General features: G+C 42.7%; 1 protein-coding gene across 2 annotated transcripts; it reads right to left on the bottom strand.

Annotated features, from left to right (window-relative positions):
- Window positions 1–10637: 10637 nt before the first annotated feature.
- Window positions 10638–19054, bottom strand: LOC141957676 (leukocyte elastase inhibitor-like). 2 transcript variants are annotated; one of them, XM_074899580.1, is made up of 9 exons: window positions 19012–19054; window positions 17102–17234; window positions 16048–16232; window positions 15728–15790; window positions 15170–15298; window positions 13999–14116; window positions 13553–13695; window positions 12864–13031; window positions 10638–12320 (listed from the first exon to the last, which is right to left on the bottom strand). In XM_074899580.1, exons 2-9 carry the CDS (start codon window positions 17157–17159, stop codon window positions 11916–11918), a joined length of 1269 nt encoding a protein of 422 aa, XP_074755681.1. In that variant the 5' UTR covers window positions 17160–17234; window positions 19012–19054; the 3' UTR covers window positions 10638–11915. The 2 variants fall into 2 exon arrangements, with proteins under 2 accessions (XP_074755681.1, XP_074755680.1); XM_074899579.1 differs by having other exon boundaries at window positions 18650–19047.
- Between the last annotated feature and the right edge of the window lie 1477 nt (window positions 19055–20531).

The following is a 20531-nucleotide window of genomic DNA, read 5'->3' as shown; positions in this document are numbered from 1 at the left end:
TTGTTGAACAAACATTTGACAGAAAATTGAACTACAGATAGGCTCGCTTAGCAAGATTTTCAACAAAGGCACACTGTATATTAGTGAATTTTTTTTCTGCCATGTTTTTTGTTTTATCTACATCTAAAATTAATTTAATTTAATTTAATTTAATTATTACTAGCAGGTGATCTTGAATGTCCTGCAAAACTCTTCACATCTTACACCTAGCACAGAATTCCTTTCTTATGAAAGCCTTTTCCTGATGTTTTCATCCAGTAAAGTGATGTAGAGGCATCTGATCCTTTAGAAAGTCAGTTTAGTATTTTAGAGTTTCCAGCATTCTAAGCCACTTTTGGTTTGATTCTTACTGAGTCTGAATAACTTTCTCCATGGATATGGAAGATTACTTTCCCCCATTACACAAGAAGAATTAAATTATTCCTATAAATATTTAAAAGATGAAATGGTATAGAAAGATTATACTCTCATAAATTACCAATCTGAGACATGCAGTAGAGGTAGGAAAAGGTTTAGTTTTAATCTTTGGAAACACACCTGGTAAAGCCATTGTAGAAGTTAAGCACAGCTTCATCACACAGCCCATACATTTTAATGTAATCCAAAACACTGCACAGCATCTTGAAAATATTCTCACTTCTTCAAAGTATGCTATGTACAGTATTTATGTGCTAAGCAGATATGTACATCGCTAATGCACGTATCAAACTTTAGACATTTCATAGTTAGGTCATTCTAATGTAGAGGTTAGAATTAAAGGTCAGGGAGATATTTACCTTCTCCTCAGGACTGATGGTGTCAACTTGACTGTTGAGCTTGATGACAGGCCTTCTGGAGCAATGGGATATAAAGTCATTGCCACTCCCAGTGGCAGCATAATTTTCATTCATGATGAATCACATTTCTGTCTGTTGCAATCAGTCTAATTAGGGGACCTTCTATGGAATCGTGAATTTTTCCTTATCACTAGGAGTTCAGAAAGAAGCCACAATTTTAAATGCATACTTAGATATTAAAAAAGATATTAAAAAAGTCTACCTAGTTATAAAAATGAAAGCAGACTCCTAGAAACAATTATTTCAGGGGTTTTACCTGTAAAAAAATAAATTCTATAAAATTTGATGTGTGGTGTTGTCAGAAGTGGTACTATCAAATGCAAACACATATGATTTTGTAATAGAAATTAAAAATTAAAAGCTCTGCAGGTGGCACAGTAGTATAGAAAAGAAAAATATAAAATATAAAAGTACCTATTTGGTAAATTGTGACATAAGGCCGTGGTTCCAGAGTGGACGTAGGGCAGTTCCCTTTGCCTGCTCCAGTTCTGAGCCTCTGAAGACTTCTCCCTTTAAAAATCCTTTCCAGGGAGATTTCCCCACCTGTTTTCTTCCTCAATCAGAAATTTTGTCCTTAGTGAAGAAGATAAATGCAGCCATTTGTTCCAGCCTTTCTTGAATGTCCAACAGCTTGGACAAACAGTAGCTTGCTTTCATTTTCATGACAACCTGGAAGAGCAGGCACGGTGCACACACCAGGTGTGTACGTTGGCTACGCTGCAGCTAAGCACTCTGCAGTTGTTGCACTGATGTGGCACAGATTGTGTGCATCTGTATCAGCCACACTGCACATCCAGGCTAACTCTGGTACACTGGGATGCTTTGCTTCCTGCAGAAACACTGCAGTTAGGAGCTCCCCATGCATCATATGCATTTCCTTAGGTATTCCTGGCGGAAATACGAGGGCCCTGTTCCTCTCCTGGGGATTCCTGATATTCCTACTGTAAGTGGGGAAGACATCTGTGGCACAGGGAGCAAAACATAGAGAAGCTATCCCTGTCCACATAGTCTTCTTTCAAAACCTTGCATTTTGCAGATGTATTTACATGAAAGCTGGATGAGTTTTGTTCAGACAGGCTTTCCAAAAGACAGTGATGTGTCAGCTAAGCTTATCCCAAGGCTTCTCATTACTCCTCATTTTTATCAGTGTCTCTGAGGAAATCTGGTCCTTGCCTTATATTGCTTAAACAAGGCATAGGCATTAGGGACAGAGTAACATAATTATAAGTATTATGTTTCTGGAGTTATTTTCCTGGAAAAAATTCTTCCTTCACATTTAGGTTGATATAGTGTGTGGGTGGGCAAGTATTTGCATGAGTGTATGGAAGCACAGACACTCATAACACTGTTTTGTAAGAAGAACTTAGTTATTGCTACTAACATATATGTACATATCAACCCAATCAGATACTAGGTTGATTTAGGAAGTTCAGAAGGCAGTTTCATATCAGTCATAAGATACTCATGAGTTTATTTCTTCTCTGGTTTGAATTTTCTCATATCTTTTTTTTGGACGAAATGGAAATTAAAAACGTGTTGCTCATTCAAGCCCTGAGGACAAGAGGGTTAGACCTGCACAGATTCAGGATGAAGGGAAGAAAGCCATAGAGTCTGTTTTTACTTGCTCAATGCTGGGGCAAGAAAACTTCCCAAAGAAGTGTCTGCTCTGCTTTGCTTGGTTTCTGCTGAGGAAGTGGCTGCTCTCCACACAGTCGCTTCAAAACCCAGGCCCTGGGCCTTTTCTTCATGCTGTTGCCTAAAGGAAACTGCAAAGCAGAAGCAGGCAGATGCTGTTCCCTTTCTTGCAGTGGTTGGCTGTTCTCTGCATTCTTATTTTTGGCACTAGGCATAGCACAGTTGGAGGGAAAATGTTGTGGAATATAAGAAAGGTAGAAATATAAGAGCAAGTAGAAGCAGCAAGATGCAACAGCTCTAACTCAGAGTAGCATTCAGTCATCTTCCAGAACAGAAGCAGGGAGATGGTTTTCAAGCAGCAAGACACAACTACATATTCATCTGCCAGGAATACTGTCCATTTTTAATCCAAATTAATACAGTGAATGAAAAATTACAATCCTGGAGCACAATAAATGGTGTCCTTTAGGCACAGGGCTGTGTGCTAGAGCCACAAATCCCCTTAAAATTCATTCTTCTGTGTATGAATCTGTCAAGACAAAGTTCAGGTTAGTTGATATGCCAGCAGAGTGAATCACTATACTCCTAGCCCTGTTTAGTTTTGATACTTTTGAGCTTGTCTTAACTGTCCTAAATGAACAGGTTTCTTTGTTGTAGTCTGTTATTTCTCTATTTCTTTAGGTACTTCTGTTTTTATTACATTTTGAGTTACCATGAAGATTAACTGTTGCTCCATTGCTCCATTTGGTGGAGGCTTGTTTCACATGGATCATTTTCTGTCAGTGGTCAAATTATAGTTAATGAAGTAGTTGGACTGGCATTAATTCCCAGAAAGGAACATTTTCGGCTGCTCTTCTAGTCTCTTCCTTTGATATTTTCTCCTCTTCTAGGTTAGTATAATGAAGTTTAGAGAGTGTCTTAGACAGGCATAGGTCTCTAATGGGAATGTCTGAGAAATACAGGAGTTTTTGTTCAAGCAGACTGAAAGATGTCCTGAGTTGTAGGTTCTGAGGAGACTCACTACACAACCATCTGCTGGGAAAGGCAAAGCCATAGCTCATCCTGCCTTTGGACATGAAGCTGGACTAGGACTCACAACACCTCTATCAGCCCTGTGACTCCCTTCCTGCTCTTGGAATAATGGAAAGGTTCATTGCTGGCCAGAGGAAAATTAAGAGATTGAAGATGGTCAGAAGTCTCAGAATCAGGAGACTCTTTATTCCTTTCCAAGGATAAGCCTCCTAACAGAAGTATTTTTTTGGAAGGTTAGAAAAGTAGTTGCTGAGATGCCTTGTGTGAAAAGGAAGATTAGGATGTAAAAGCACTGCAAGTACAAAAGAAGTGACAGATTTTGTTTTAGGTAGTTAGACTACACTGGAGAGAATGCAGATTTCAAAGAGCCCTTTTAGCTTGTGGTCAGATGCTTGTCATGATAAAGCTGCTTTCAGGCAGAGGACTGGATCACAGACAGAGCTGCTTTCTTAACCCTAAAGTTCCCCACATTTAGGTAAGACTGTAAATAGTGCCACACCCTCAGGAACAAGTTTTGTTCAGCACCATTTACCTGTTTGCAGTCATTTTGGCTGAAAGTCTCAAACCTTTTTTTCACTTGCCAGGTACATTTCTATTACTGTTTCTGATAGCCTTGCTGCCAGGACCAAGGGAATGAAGACTTCTCCATATGATTTGTAAATCACGAAGAGTTCGGATGACATGGATGAGGTAAGCATAGGAAGGCCAAAATGAGGAACAAGAGATCCTCTCTGATGTCAATTAGCAGAACACAATTTCACATCAAGAAGCAACAACTTACTCAGGATGCATCAGGGAAGCAGATTCTCCTTGAGGAACCAGAGACTGATCTCAAGCTTGACAGCAAAGGCTCTTCTTGTCCCTTTCATCTGACAAACTGCACATTCTGCTACCACTTTGAGACTGCTCAGGTGGTAATTACAGAGTACCTGATGTGTCTGAGGTTGTCTGTGAGTAAAGGTATCATTGGATAAGTAGAAGATCAAGAACAAAACAAGGACTCCTGTCATTTTCACTGGGCCAAGAACCAAGAGGGCCCACACTACTTGCCGGACACCTGCTACGTAAATGTCACCAAAAAATAACAAACTTTATACATCATATCAGAGCAATTAGAATGATAAAGCATCTGTGGTGATCCACAGCAACTGTAGCAAGACAGAAACATGTCTCTTGAAGTTGATGAAGAAGTGGGAGAGATTTCAGATGTTGCTGATGTTACCCATTTGAGAAGCAGCACATGAGCAAAGTCTGATATTAATTCCTGTGATTTTCAGGCTGTATGAGTCAAGGACCCAGTGAAAAGTATCACCTTCTAAATTGCACTGCTGTCTGCTGACTCTCCAACACTGAATTTATTGTCAACAGAGTGCAGGAATTGATGAGTGTCAACTTCACAGAGACTTGAGCCACCTCATATTGGTCATTCAACTTTCTGGGTAAGCCCAGCACTGTTTTCTTCCACCTGAACTTCTTTCTGCACCAGATGTCTTTCCAAGATTGCAACGGACCCCTTTACTCTCCAGGAAAATTTAGACATGACAAAAACAGCATCCAAAAATTCTTCATCTTTGATTCACTTACCTTATCGACATCCAAAAAAAGTTCTAGCAATGCAGCCAGTTCTGCCTGTTGTACCTTCTCTGCTCACACCCTTTCTCACCTGATCAAAAGCCATGACTAACAACAGAAAATTACATTTGTAAACAAGGACATCTGCATGTGTGTTCTTAACTGGCTTCCACAGAGTAAGTGGTTATGGCTAGACAGATAAATATTTCTGCATGATGAGCCTATTTGATAATGCCAGATGATCCAGGTTTTGGTGTCATTTGGTGTCATTTACCAATATCTCAAGATATTATTTCTTTGTGGCAACTTAAATCGTTTATAAGCCAGGTCTTTTTACCTAATTAACAAAGGCAGCATTTTTTAAAGCTGAGAGATACAGAATGTCCATAAACATTCCTCTCTTAGCTCTACCTCAAGTAGTTAAACTTCCATCCATCTCAATGCATGGCCCTTCTAGTCAGCCAGCACTGGGATGCAGTGATGGAGTTAGTAGAAAACTTCCTTTGCATTTTTAAAAAAGGGCTGCTTTTCTATATCAATTAACCATGAAAAAGATAATAGATATCTTCATGCAATGGAGCTGTTGTTTGGGGTTTTTGAAAGTGCAAAAGATATTGATTTGCATTTTGAAGTTCATTCCTACAAAGGTCATGACTGATTACATTTTTTTTAGCAATGAAATGTACACATGAATGAAAATCCTGCTGAGGCGAAACATCAGGATTTTGTCATTTCGATCTAGTCAACAGTCAATAGATGATATTGCAGTGGTCTCTCTGGGCATCAGTTCTTATTATTTCATTGCTGAGGCCCTGATAATCCTCCAAACCTGTCATTCTGCAGTCCAGAAGATGATGAAAACTCAGAGCACAAATTCAAAGTGAAACTTGCCTACCATAATTCTGGTGGACTTTGGGGAGCTTCAAGTGATAGGAGGAGTTAGGCATGTCTATGCACTTGTGAAAAGGAAATTCATCATCTTTTATCACTTAAGCATTTCTCCTCAGAATCCTCAAAGTTTTTACAATGTTACTGAGGAAGATGGTGACCCATAAACTCGCATCACAAATATCTGTTGTTTCATCTCTTATAGAGGCTTAAGTAATATCATAGGACAAGGTATATCTTCAGAGAATTGGGGATTACTGCAAGAATTTATACAGTGCTAATTTAAATGAAATTTGGTGAGGAATTCCTAAACGTTTTGAAGAACACAACACATTCAACACAGATCAGTGTTCATTTTCACATTGTTCCTGGAGCTGAGTTGTAAAGAACAAAGGACTGCTCGGAAATATTTTGTACCTGAAGAAATGGGAGAGACTTACTGCAAAATCTGCATTCAGCCATTGCCCACAATCTACATGGTGTGCAGACTCCTTCCTCTGGGGCTCTGGTGCCCAACCATGGAAAATACAATGGATGGGTGATGGTTTTAGTACAGATGAAGCTGATGATAAAATCTATTGTCCATAGGGCAAATGAGGTTTCCAAGAGTAACATGTATGAAAAAGGAATGAAAAATCTATTCCCACCAACAGATCATGTAATAGCTGTGAACAGATACATTGAGCAAATCTCTGTCGTTCTTTTGCAACTCCATGTAGCCATTCATTAGCTTTGATTGGAAATGACAGAAATGTGTGGCTGGAAGGAGCCTTGAGATTGCCTAGTGCATCTGCTTCCCTAAGGCAGGATCAAAAGTGTCTAGATTACAGTTGATAGGTGTTGAATTGACTTTTAGAAGCTTCTGGACAAAGAGTTTCCAAACCACTGTTGCTTCAGTGCTCCCTTACCCCTGGAGTTTTAACTCCTCTCTGTTCTAAATCGTCCTGACTGTAAATTAGAGCAGTTACATCCAGGCATCTTTCAACTTTGATATATGCTACTGGCCAAGTGATGCAAATATTTATTAGTCAATTTATTCTTTGCACAAGACATAGTATTTGGGAGTGCCTCCCTGGTCATAAAATGTAATTATTGTAGATGTTTTCATGACCAAGAACTTATTACTACACTAATCACACTACCCAAAACACTGTGGTTATTGTTATCTACTGAGCTACTTCAACAAATTATGGACTTGGAAACCTGAAACGCCCTTCAGAGCTGCTCAGCCCTGTAGAGCATTACATAATTTTCACAGTTCTGAGGAGAAAGGTATTGTTTTTGACCATCAGACTGGATGTTAAAAGTAATTGTTCTTCCTCATTCCTGTGACAATCCTTGTCAACAACAATAATGTTGTTGCTCTCATATTATCCTGGATAACATTTAATAAACTCTTCATTTCTGGCCTGTCTGTAACTTAGATACATCACTTTGTGAAAAACAGATGCTTGTATCCCAGCTGGTTGTAAACACTTATGTATAATCTAATGCAGAACTTGTGACCAGTATCACTTACCAACTACCTTCAAAAAACAAAATACTTTTACTACACAGAAAAAGATATTAGAGAAAAGCTGATTTTAAAGCAATACATTTCCACGAACAATTATTTCATGCAGTATACTCAAAGTAGTCCCTGCTATTTTGGTCTTGCATGCTTTTAGATGTGAACAAGAATGACTTGACAGAACGTGATGCCAAAGAGCTATGATATTTGACCTGGGACACCCATGCAAAATCTATTAACTCACAGAAGTGTCTCACACTGTTCCAGATGAAGGCAGGTATCTAAACACAAAATACTGATGAAAGGACATTAAAGGTGTTTGGGAAATCATGGCACAATGTTTCCCACACAGATATCTATTTTTGGACCAGTGGAACAGTGTCTCTGTGCTACAGCAACACATACAACCACTGCTGCTGGTGGTGAAAAGTACCATTTGACCCTTTTCCTAAGCCTTCATCTTGTACAAATTAAACTTTACCACTGAGCCACAGGAGGTGAACAGGAGCTGGAGCACCATCAGATACTTCTGGGGTAACTTCAAAGCTTTGATCCCGCCAGCAAACTTTCTCACTTGAGAGTGAGGAAAACGTGCAACTACATATCTTCATTCACAGAGCTGCAGTTTACTGTGTAGTCAAGATGGGGTTTATTTTTTTCCCCCTGTATTTAGAAACCAGCCACCAGATGTACTCATAAATATATTCTTTGTCAGTCTTTGTGCTACATGGAGAGACACAACAGCATGGGATCATTTGTAAAATGGGACTTCATGATGGCCCTTCTTTCTTCCTTGTATGCACAGATGTCTGAGCAACTCAGATGGAGACTTGGAGCTGAATCCTGTTCTCAGGCATGGGTGAAAGTAGACCATAACTCCCCTGATATCAGCTCACTGATATTTTAATAGCCTATAAGTGCATACGTGTATGTGCAGAAAATTGTATAGACAGAAGAGACCAGAATTAGACACAATTTAATTTTATGGTACACCTGAATTATCTCTGTCGCCATCATGAATCTCAACAATCAGGACTGCAGGTTTGTAAACTTTAGAGTTACTAACATTCACTAAAACCTACATGTATTGCAGTACTTCACTCACTCTTGTACAGATATAAAATGAGCTTTGCTATGCAGAAGCAAACTGAGTAAACTGTACAAATACACTTAGATAACAATTCTTATAACTGAAAATCAGTAAGGACAAATTTAATGATTCAAGGTCTTACCTGAAGTGGGTTTTGGCATAGAACAACACTCAGCTCACTATTTCATGCTACATTATTGTCCTGGTTTCAGTTGGGACAGTTAATTTTTCTTCTTAGTAACTAGAAGAGTGATATATTTTGGATTCGGTATGGGATTTGGTGTGAGAAGAGTGCTGATAATACACAATGATGTTTACAGTTGTTGCTAAGAGATCAAGGTCTCTCCAACTCCCCATGTCCTGTCCATGCACAAGTGTACAAGAAGCTGGGAGGGGGCACAGAGCACCAGACCCAAATTAGCCAGTGGCATATTCCATATCATGTAACATCATGCTCAGTATATAAAGGAGGGGCAGCTGGGAAGGATGGATGTTCTTTCTTGCTTCTGGGATGGCAACTGTGGGATCTTGTTTTTTTCAGGATCACTAGCTGGGAACAGTCTGGGTATCAGTCGGTGGGTGGTGAGCGATTGCATTGCGCATTACTCATTTGTACTTTCTATTATTGTTATGGTTTTATTTTATCACAATTACTAAACTGGTTTTATCTCAACCTATGAGCCTCCCTTTATCCCTCCAACCGTTTACGCCATCCCCTGGGCAGAGGGAGTGTGGATGAGTGGCTGCATGGTGTTTGGCTGCTGGCTGAGTTCAAATCATGACAATTATAAAATAGATACTAAATAATAATAATACCATGTAAGAAAAATAAAACAAAGGAGATTGCCATGTATTTGCTGTTTTAAAATACTTCCCTTTATATTATCATATTTGGCAAACTGCAACTCAGCCTGTGTTGTGGGCTGACCCCAGCCAGCAGTCAAAGGCCCACACAGCCACTTGTTTACTCCCCTCTGTCCCCAAAGGGGTGGGGAGAGGATAGGAAGAACAAAAGGGGAAAAAAATGTGAGTGGAGATAAAGGCAGTTTAATAGACAAAAGAAAGAGGAAAAAAATAAACAATGCAAAAGCAGTCACTCACCATCTCACAAGCAGGCCGGTGTCCAACCAATCTCTGAACAACAGACAACATGGAAGCAAAAAGAAATCCCACCACCCCTTCTTCCTCTATCCCAGTTTTTATTGCTGACATGATGTTAAATGCTACGGAATACCACTTTGGCCAGTTCAGGTCAACTGTCCTGTCTGTGTTCCCTCTCAGCTTCTTGTCCACCCCCAACTTGCTGGGGGCAGGGACAGAGTGGGAAAATGAGAAATCCTCAATGCTGTGCAGGCATTGTTCAGCAACAGCCAAAATATTAGTGTTACCAACACTTTCAGCCAAAAATCCGAGACCACCATACAGGCTGCTATGAAGAAAGTTAACTCCATCCCAGTCACACTCAGTGCACCCCAGTACAGATATGAGACAATTGCATTGATATATTCTCAAAATATGATTTGAAGGATAAGGTACTTTAGAGGGATTTTCATCCACTATGAAATTCTGGACTGAGACAGCTTTTCCCCTCAGTGGTCTCCCCTCTATCATTTAGTAAGATAACTTCACACTCATCAGACAGAAGGCTGTAGTACTGGCAGGATGAGAGATCACAGACTTAGAACACTTTTCCTCCAAGGACAAACATCTTATGGTCTTGAAGGAGTGTGGTTTTTCAGGCACATGATAAACACCAGAGTTTCGGGCAAGAGTTTTCTTTGAAACATTTCCCAGTGATACTAAAAGAACCCCAACAAACCACCTTTAGCATCCATTGTTATTTTCAGAATGGCAAATCAAATACAGGTGGAGGACATTTGAGTTCCTGGTGGTGGTAAATTACACCTCATTATGCTTTTAGTTCATGGATAAAATACAACCAGCAAGAGACAAGAGACGGGGCAAGATGCTCAAAAGCATTGAGTACCTAAGGCATCTTTCAAATCAGGGTTCAAAAAGTCAAACCAATTAAATGCTTTGAATACCTTTATTGCTGCCACACTATATGGTTCAGGAAACTGCTACCAGTTTAACCAGATTACTATAGTTAAAATTACTTCTAAGTTATAGTTCATTGTTGTAAATGTCCTAAGCTTTGGAAAAATCACATGCACTCATGGCATGCAATACATATGATGCTTGCAGCAGGAGAGAAAAAAGGGAAGAAATCAATATTCAGCTTTTGCCAGAAACAACACACCGGCATGGCACAGCTGAGGTCAAAGGAGGTGCAGTCCACTTTTGTGGTCAGACAACACGTCACTGCAAGGCTTTTGGGTTCCCCCTGAAACCTGCCCAGGCTTTATCAGACAGATGGCTAGCATCATTGTGAAGGTGTTTGTGGCTTGGATTTGCACTGCAGAGAAATGGGACTGCTCTGATGACCTTAGGGTGCCTTAGGGACCCCTTACGGCACAGCACTGATGACCCTGCACTCCCTCAGGAGTTGCTGCATCACACTGCAAAAGCTTGCTGCTGGATCACAGTCAGGCAAAGACCATAACCCCCCAGAGCCCACCAGAGGAGGACTTCTATCCCCTGTGCTGAACAGGAAGACCAGCTTACCTCTGCCCAGGGATAGCTTTTGTGTCTCTATCCCTGTGGGAAGGGCTCTTGTCACTTCAGAGGTCCTTCCCAAAGGGAAGGGCTAGAGAGAGTACCTGAGGAGAAGAGTGAGGGACAAATGCAGCTACATATCTCCATGCCCAACATCTGTGTGGAGCTTCAGGAGATGAACATGACCTGTGGGTTTCACTACCATCGTGGCAGCCAAGATCCTCCCCTCATGATTGTGTTAAGATGCTGGAGGTGGGGTTGCTGGAGATATGTGGGAGGAAAGTGGGGAGTTCAGCACAGAACTATCTCTGGCTTGGGACCTGGCAGCTGGGGAGGAAGGTCTGCAACACCTTCTGAAGGCTGGCCCCAACACTAGCTTTGCCATACAGCTAAAGAGGGGAAGCATCATTCTGGACTTCTTATTTATATAGCACTTCACCCAACTGTTTAGACAACCCAACTCCAATGAGAGTTTTTATGGTTAAGAATGAAATAAAAATGAAGTAAGCTTCATTAGAGTTGTCCTCTCATTTGAGAAAGAGTTCTAAACAGGAAAGGCCCATTATAATTTTTGCCAGTAGTCTTGCCAAAGCAGCTTAGTGTTTTTTCTTGGGATCAAGATTATGGATATCAGGAAATGCCAGTGATACTTGCAATATGTTGTTTATGCCTTACTCCTTTCTAACACAGTATTGTGCTCTCTTTGGGAAAACAAGAAGTAGAACCTGCTCTACCCTTAGGGGGAGCAACATCGCCCAAAAAAGAGAATGTTCTTGCTTGGATTGTGTTTGATTAAGAAGAGGAATGGGTGGTCAGTTCTGAACTCATAAGGAATGTGGAAGGACGACCCAAATATAATCATCCCTGTAGCAGCAGCTGCCTCAGTGCCTTCTTCGTTAACTTCCACAAAGGACTTGTGAATGACCCTGGAGAGGAACAGCCCAGGGTCTGTTGAAATCCCAGAGAAATCAGCTTGTTCAAGGATGAAGGCATCCCTCATCCCCAGAGCCTTCAGTACTGGTGTGAGCTCACAGCTCTCCTTCATTCTGAACCGAGGCAAGTATACTGTAATTTCTTGCAGGTACACATTCTCCATGTTGGTCCATTCTGCTAATTTCTCATAGGTGATAGCACTCTCTAGCTGCAAGGAGAAAACACAGGGTATCAAGGTCATGAGAAACTAGATCAAAATGCTCACAGCAACACTTTCCTTTAAGGAAAAGCCTGTGATTTTTGTGATAAAGACAGAACCTGTGCCCTACAGCTGCCAAGTGTGAAACCAGGCAAATTCAGATCCAGCCTTCTCAGAGGGATCATTCTCACTTGTTCAGATTTTTACCAGACACCAATGCAGCATCATGTCTTGATACTTTTGCAAGGAAGAAGTTCTCTTTGCTAGTGTTACATTTTGTTCACTGAAACAGGCATTAGCTTCCTTGGAAAGGCTACAAAGTGTTGCTTTTGAGTAAGTTTTCTCAGTCTTTCTCTGCTCTCCTGAAGCAATCTATATAACCATGAATCTGTCTAATTTTTATGCAGGCAACAGCATTCCATCTATGGAAAGCAAGATAAACCCCCTAACAATAGAACATACAAGCTTGGCCTGCATGGCTGGGAAGCATCTTGTTTATGTACTGGATGGACAGATAGTTTTTCTGCCCAGGAACAGAGGTAGGAGTGTTACCTGTTCAAGGCCAGTAGACTCATCACAGATGTTTTCTGGCAGAAGAATGAACATGCTGAGCTCTTCTCCATTGTACGGGAGCTCCAGCACTGTCACATGCTCTTCTTGTCTCCTGGCTAATTTATATTTTCCTGTCCGACACATCATTGGTACATTCCTGTGCTCTCTCTAAAATACAGAAAACAATAGCCAGAAAAAAACAGGCAAAATAAAGCAAGCGATAAACACCACGGGATCATCCTGCTTGAAATTTCTTGCTGATTTTCCATGAACACTCCTCAAACCACTGTATATTTTTGCTGAGGGCATTGGCAGAGGCTCAAGCTTAGTGAAAGCCATAACAGTTGCTCTAAGGGATTCTTGTCCTCTGCGCTGTAGTTTGTACTGCTCCTCTAATGCCACTTCCACTATAACCCCCAGGAAAGGCTGATGTGTCCTCAGCAAAGTCTCCTCTATAACTCAGCCTCTCCAAGGAGCTACCAAAGCTTGCCCTCACATGACCTCTTTCACAGAGGCACTTGGGAATAGGATGTTGCTTTCCCATTTCTCAGGATGAAGGCTCTTGGCTTGGATAAACTGGGCTCCCACACCTGAGCCAAGCAGAGAATTACTCTGCAGACAGCAAAGCACAGGCTACCCAGACTTTCCCCGCTTTCCCCTGCTCCCCACAGCTCTTGCCCCAACTGTACCTTGTTCAGTCTGAAAGGCATTTTCCTGGTGTTTTTGTCCTCAAATTTTATAGCCCATTGCCCTTTGAAGTGTATAGCGTTGACCAGAGCTAGCACTGTTGTGCTATCAATAGAGCCAGGAGGGAACAGATCTTTAATTTTCCCTTTAAAACAACAAACAAAGGTGAATTATGCTTTTATTTTGACCATTGACTAAGGATGATCCCATTGCTTCCTCACTTGGAAGAAATGTCCTTTCATGGCAAGAACTGATCCACAGGTTTAGCAGAGTCAAAACTCCCAGGAGCTCCGGGCCATCTTATGTCACAAGCTGCTTTTACAGCAGCCACAAGCAAAAATGAATCACTCCATAGCATTTCTCAATGTTGCTAGACTCAGGAAAAGGAATAAACTCATACACCATGTATTGACTTCTCACATGGTCCTGTTGCAGGCCTTGACCTTACCACCAGTTTGCTTTTCCACCCAAGAATTCATCTTCCCTCTGGACTCTTCAGCAGCATTAATAAAGTCCATGGCTTCCAGCTCTGCACGGTACAAATCCCTTGCGGAATCTAAGTATTGCTGCAAAATAGGGAAGAGAGCTGGCTCTCATGATCATGATCGGAGAGATACTTGACCAGAGGGAAAACCAGGAGTCCAAGAAAATGTTGCCAACCTGTAGGCCAAAAGCTCTGTGTGGAACTACTTATTACAGCATTAATGTCCTGTGACTCTTCAGGAGGGATTTTCTGGGCACAGAGAGGGGTCAAGCAACTATTTCCTAGGACATCTTTCATGTAAGAGAGTCCCAGCTCTACTGTCTTTTACTCTTGCTGTTCTTTGTGAGAAAGTGTTTTGCTTTTTCACCACGACAACCATTTCAGCAAGATAGATGTAGGGGAGGGCAGGGCTCAACCCTGCCATCCTGGTCATCACCAATGGTCTCTCCTCCCCTGTCCTTGCAGAGCAGCCTCCCCACTGCTGCTCCTTGGCACTGCTCCCTCCCTCTCACTGTGTGTGGAGCCCCGTTCACTTCAAAGTGCCAGCAAATGAAAAATAACATGCAAGGACTTCATCTCCCACATTTTGTACAGCACAAATGAGCAGAAAGAATGGTCTGGGATCCAGCGATTGAAGTCAGGTCTCATATATAGCTGTGCGTGCAGAGAAAAACAACATAAACTCTTTCCCTGTGATCCCAGTGTGCAGCCCAGGCAGACCTTGTATTTCCCTTGTATGGAATGATAATTGCTGTGGAAATGCTCTGCACTACACTGCTTCTCAAAGATGCAAATGTGCTGCAGCATTTTAAAAAGTGTAGATGAAGGGTGCCAATTCCATCTATATCAAAGCATGAAGAAACATAATTTTGGTGGAAACTGCTACCCATGCCTTTCAAAATTATTATCTCCTCCTCAGGAAATGAAGACCTCGACTTTGTACAAAGCCTATTAAATCTCATAAATTGCTTTCTTTATACTCTGCTCACTCTATGTTTCATCCCTTCGTGAGAACTTGCTTTTCTGTGACAACAGCAGCAATGTAGAAACATGCAACCTAATGTCCTTAGCAGAGTTCCAAATGTAGTACAGAAGTTTTTCAAAATTAAAAAGCCTGTAAACAGTTTTCACTTACCTGAAAGAACTGAAAAGTTGCTTCTCCAAAGAGTCTATTGGCAATGCTGAGGGAACATGTAGCACCAGCTTTGCCAAGGGCAACCAGAAGCTCCTGGAACTGAGAATGGGCTCCTCCGGCTTCTCCATACTGCAGGCAGCAGGGGAAAGTTTTCTTTAGGAAGTCATTCTCCCCTGGAGCTCCATCCATATACCCTCAGGCTCAAACAGTGGTCACTCTCCCCACATACATTTGTGGGGCCAAGGGGCATGCAAAGACCCACAAACATGTCTGGGCTTCCTGACCATCCAAAGTCACACACTTACCTACCTCCCCTCCTGTAATTTCCACTTTGAAAAAGGATCGTCCTGTTTAAATCTAGCAACACTTTACACAGCAAAGCAACAGAGTCTCTTCTGCATGTGCACATAGGTTTCAGACTTTGATGAGAACAGGGCAGATCTCTGCTCTCACCAGGTTTTTGGATGGAGTGCTGCCATTTAGCAGGTAAGTTTGTCTTGCCCTGCTTTTCTTCATGCTACAGTTCAATGTTATCACACAGTTCAGAGACTATCTCACCTTTTCAGGGGTGCTCTTGGTTCCTAAACTTGTCATGCTCAGCACCTCATGAATATGAAGCACCTGCGATATAAATGCAATATAAATCTATGTAAATAGATTAATTGAGATATAAAGAACACATTGAGGCTGCACTAGATCCTCACAGGCACTGCAAGTCAGATGAGCATGTTTGGAAAGGACAGCTTTGAGACCTGTAGCTGCCACTTCTTTCAGTTTGCTGCTTGTGAAGAACATGGCCCGGACTGCCAGAAGGCCTCTTTTCCATTTCCAAACATAAGCCTCTAATAGCAGTTCCCAGGAAAAGGAAAGAAACTCACCTTTTCCATCTCTTCAGCTGTGTTGCCTCTGGCACCCAGCTGGACCATGCTCAGGGCAGCTGAGATGCTCAGTGGGGAGAAGAAGATATTTTCATTTATTTTCACTTTTCTCAGCTCTTTGAAGAAGTCCAGGCAGAACTTGGCATTTGCTGCACTGAGGGAGCCCATCGTGGTGTGGCCAATGCCTACAACAGGACAACTGCATAATCCATCTCACAAACATTGCCATGGTCAGAGGACACAGTGTGGAGAGAGTTGGAAATGCAGGCCCTTTCTCAGGAAACAGCGCCACAAGCACTGACTCACGCCCAGAAGCAGGTTTCAGACCATGCTTAGCACTTCATAGTGAAGTGCACCCCATATCCTGACCCAAACAATCACCTCCGGGCAATCACCCCTTTAGTCATACTCTTGCTCTTCCCTGGTCTGCTCCAGCTAGCTCCACACTCACATTCATGCCCTCAATTTTTTTTTCTAAAGGCTGTACACTGTGTAAATACGGTCACACGGTCAACATCATATTTTGTGCAAGAACTGCGACATGGTTCAGAAGAACTGGCCAACCTTCAGACACTGTGTTTCACTGAAGTATATTGTATGAAACCTTTTTTTTGTTTGTTTGTATATTGTGTAAAATATGAAGAACATCATTGCATGAAAACAACCAACAGAGAGACCAGCAAATTGGATTGCCAAGACATAGCCAAACAACAACACGGAAAGGCCTTCCTCTGCCTCCTGAATTTGAGGTGGCGAGTTCATACATGTTGTAGCACTTCTAAGATAACTGACTTGCCATTTATCTCCTTTGCCTTTTAAGGGAATTACAAAATTCCCTCCTGCTGTTGAGCGAGCTTGTTCACTTGAGCAAAGAATTTGGCTACATACTTCCTCCATCCGGGGACTTTCACATCCATCAAATGTAGAAGTCAGCCCTGTAAGCAGAAACACCGCAGCCTGCCTTTGTGTATGGCTGCAACACACATTACCCTCACCTAGCTTCTGTTTCCAGTGCTATCACTACCCTGAGAAAAGCTAAAGCTGAGCAAGTTACCTTCTCCTGGGAAGAGCTGACTCTGACAAGCTTCTTTGCTGATGGAGTGCAGTGTCATCCCTTGTCTTAAACGGAAACCAACCACTGTGTTTTCTGGCTGCCTGTCCAGTTTATTTCTGAAGATGAAGCGTGCCTGGGGAAATAAAAGTGAAACAGAGAGAGTACCAGGAAAATGGCTTTTAAGGTCCCACAGTAAAGTGGGAGACACAAGTCCTGTTTCTTCTGGTTTTCACTCTCTGAAACAAGTAGGGACAGAAGGAAATATCTTTTTCCCCTCCCAGAGAGGAGGCACCCTGATGATGATGCTGCATCTCACTGGCTCGCTCTGGTGAATCATCTCAGATGTGATAAACAGCTGCAGAAAACATACAGGAACAGCAAGAGTGAAACAGAACCAAATCAGGAAATAAGAGTCTGATACACAGCGTTCAGAGAGGTACCCCTCCCTCTCCCTGAAGTACTTATGTGCATCTCATAACCTCTGTCTTGTGGGGAGCCCTGACAGTCCTGCAGCAGATGATAGAGCTAAGCCCATAAACATGACATGTTATTTTGTCTTTAACCCACACCTTTCCAGAAAGGTGCAATGATCCAGACTGTGCCCCAGCAGTTTCTCTGCCTGAGGGCTTGAAGAGCTAAGGCTTGGACAACTGGCCCAAGCCAGAGTTGACCTATAGATGAATCCTGTATATTTTATAACTGATAACCATTGTGCTAGTAGGTATTGTACTAAGTTATACAACAGGCCCCAAGCCGAAGCTGCTAGCTTGTTATGTAATCATTAACAAAGTATGTAAACTCGCTAGTGAAAGATGCAGCTTAGACAAAATATAATCAGTAGAGAGGAGAGAATGTATCCAGCTTCCCTTGTTTAGCCTTGTTCAAGGCTGAGAACCCAAGTATCTGGCCTTGTTAGAAACTCCCTTGGTTTCCCCCCCTGAGCCCTGGCCAGGCTTTGGGTGGAATTCAACAGGAGAACGGAACCAGAAATTTTCTGCTCAAAACAAAGGTGCCAGCTATTCTGGCTTGTTGATCTCTGGTGTATAAGGCTGGACCCGCTCACAGTGACTTTGGGTGCCCCACCTGTGGGTGGACGCACCGCGTAGGATTTCCCCCTTGCCAGGACAGGCTCTCCAAGCCCTCGCTGTAACCGGGGCTCCCCAGCCACTGCGGGTCTGGATGATGATAATATATGCAAGTGGTGATGTATTTTTCTTAATCTCCATTCTCTCTCTCGTGTAGTAATGATTTAATGCATTACCCTGTTTTTTTGCTGTTTGCTGCTTTAAGTGCACTATTCTGCTTTTTCTTACTGCATGTTTTTTGTATTACACTGTTATCACTAGTAAAATATGTTTACTCTTTTCACTCTGGTGTCTGAGTTTAATTGGTATCCTTAATCAGCAGAACAGGGCTACGCTTAGCTGGGGCTGTCTCAGCACAGGCACTTTGTCTGTCTCAGGGATCTCAGCAAGTTTTTTCTTCCTGTGACAACAAAAGCCAAAGAGTGGAAGGAGCACACGGTGGCCGTCAGCAGCACATCCCAACCTGAGTTTTGAGCATCTCCCAGCCTGTGGATCAGGAGGTGGCAGGCCTAACCACGTGCTACAGGACCTGGTCCAGAGGGCAGGAGTCCCAGTTAAACAGCTTTGGAAACAGATCCTCGCACCAAGATTCTCCCATATGGCAATGTGCAGGTTTAAGCCCTGCCGGGAACGGAGAGCACGTTGCTGTTGCCCCTCCTCCACCCGCAGCCGGTCGGGCTGGAAGTTAAGCACAGACCCCGGGCTAAAATAAGAAGAAATTTAATACAACGGGGTGATAAAACAATCTGAACAGCAGCAGTGGCAATGATAACAACAATAAACAGCAATAACAGTGAAGAAGACAAAAGATATACAGAGAAATACCGCAAAATGGTCAGTGAACAAGCCCGCCGCGTGTGTCGCAACCCCCAAAGCCAAAAGCGAAAGTAAAAAGGCTCCGCCCCTGGACCTGACGTCAGCATGGTATGAATAACCCGGCTGGAGATCCCTTCCCCCTCTCTCTCTGCTGGGGAAAACTTGACCCTATCCTAGCTGAACCAGGACAGGCAAGAATTTTAGGGAACAAGATGTTTTCTATTGATCTTACGCAGGAAAAAGGCAAGAGGAGGTGAAGTGAAAACACCATCGGCCCCACTTAGGAGTACCGCCATCACTGCTGGTCATGTGCAGGGAAGACCATTGAGCTGGAGCAGTTCCTTCACTCAGACTGGTGCTTCTTGCCCCTGCAAGGCTGGACATGGATTTTCCCCACGCCACCACAGAGAGTTAGACACTGCAATGAGGGCACTTTCAGCTGAGATGCTCAGCTGTGAATATAAATTTCTGTAGTCCAGCTATGGACCTGGTTTCCTATCCCCTAGGTCTAGCCCACATGTTTCAGCAGAACTGTTTGGGGAACTTGAGCCATCAATGGTTTTGGCTTGAAATGTATGTGGGGCTCATGAGGCTTTTGTTGAGCTCCACAGTCACTGTCAATCTGCATCTCTGGATGGCTTGCACAAAACAACAAGCAAAAAAGGCAGCAAGGTGGAATTGCTCCTATCTGGGGGCACAGGAGATACACCAAATGCCCCTGGATATGTCTTTCAAGATCCTTCATATTCATCACCATTCATGAACAAGGAAATGGGCAACACCTTGCCAAAGCATGCACTTACTCGTCTTTTGAGCCTGGAAGCTGTTCTGACAAGCAGCAGCCAGCTTTTTCACAATGTTTCCCCCTGGGGTCTTGAACCTGGTTGTGGTCTGAGTACTGTGTTTATTTTAGGCCAACAGGCACTGTGCTTGGCAGTGCTCCAGGCAGTATATCGCATTTCTCACAGAAGACCAGCAGCTGAACCCATTGAGCAAAATGCAGCTAAGCCCCCATATAGATATCCCATGATAATTGCATTAATCTGAAAATATTATTTGGAAGACTTTGCCCCATATGAAACTTTGGATTGAGAAAGCCTTTCCCCTCAGTAGTCACCACTCTACCATTTAGTAAGATAATTTCTCACTCAGCAGGCTGAGGCTGTGGAAAAGTCAGGACTGGTCATTGCTGGCCTGTGTTTGGGGCTGCTTTGTGCTGATAGATTTCGGGGGAGAGAAGTGATGGGTAGTAGAGCAGGCTGCAGTGGGGGTCTCTTGGGAAAGGCGCTGTCAGGCCTGTGAGTGGGGGTAGAAGCACGGCTGGTGCTGCAAGGTTGCAGGCTGCAACAAGTGCCGTGCCAAAAGCTAGCTGCATCACAAGGCGTTGCACAAGAAAAGACACCCATCAGGGTATGCAATAGAGGTCCTTCAGTAGTGCTTTTCCAGTGTGTTTAAAACTGTCAGTAAGTGTATGGAGAAGCCGGACCCTATTTCCAAACTGTAGCAATCAAGTGAGGGAGTAATGCGAA

The sequence above is a fragment of the Athene noctua genome, chromosome 2, assembly GCF_965140245.1.
Source record: "Athene noctua chromosome 2, bAthNoc1.hap1.1, whole genome shotgun sequence".
NCBI classification, from domain to species: Eukaryota; Metazoa; Chordata; class Aves; order Strigiformes; family Strigidae; genus Athene; species Athene noctua.
Note: the sequence above shows the minus strand (reverse complement) of the source record. Positions and strands in the feature narration are given on the sequence as shown.

What these genes read in the sequence shown, in the direction of transcription:
- LOC141957676 (XM_074899579.1), bottom strand. An exon ending in CAACTTTTCAGTTCTTTCAG is followed by an intron (nt 14,117 to 15,169) that starts GTAAGTGAAAAC and finishes CCTATTTTGCAG; the next exon opens with CAATACTTAGATTCCGCAAG. An exon ending in TGCCTTTCAGACTGAACAAG is followed by an intron (nt 13,032 to 13,552) that starts GTACAGTTGGGG and finishes TCTGTATTTTAG; the next exon opens with AGAGAGCACAGGAATGTACC.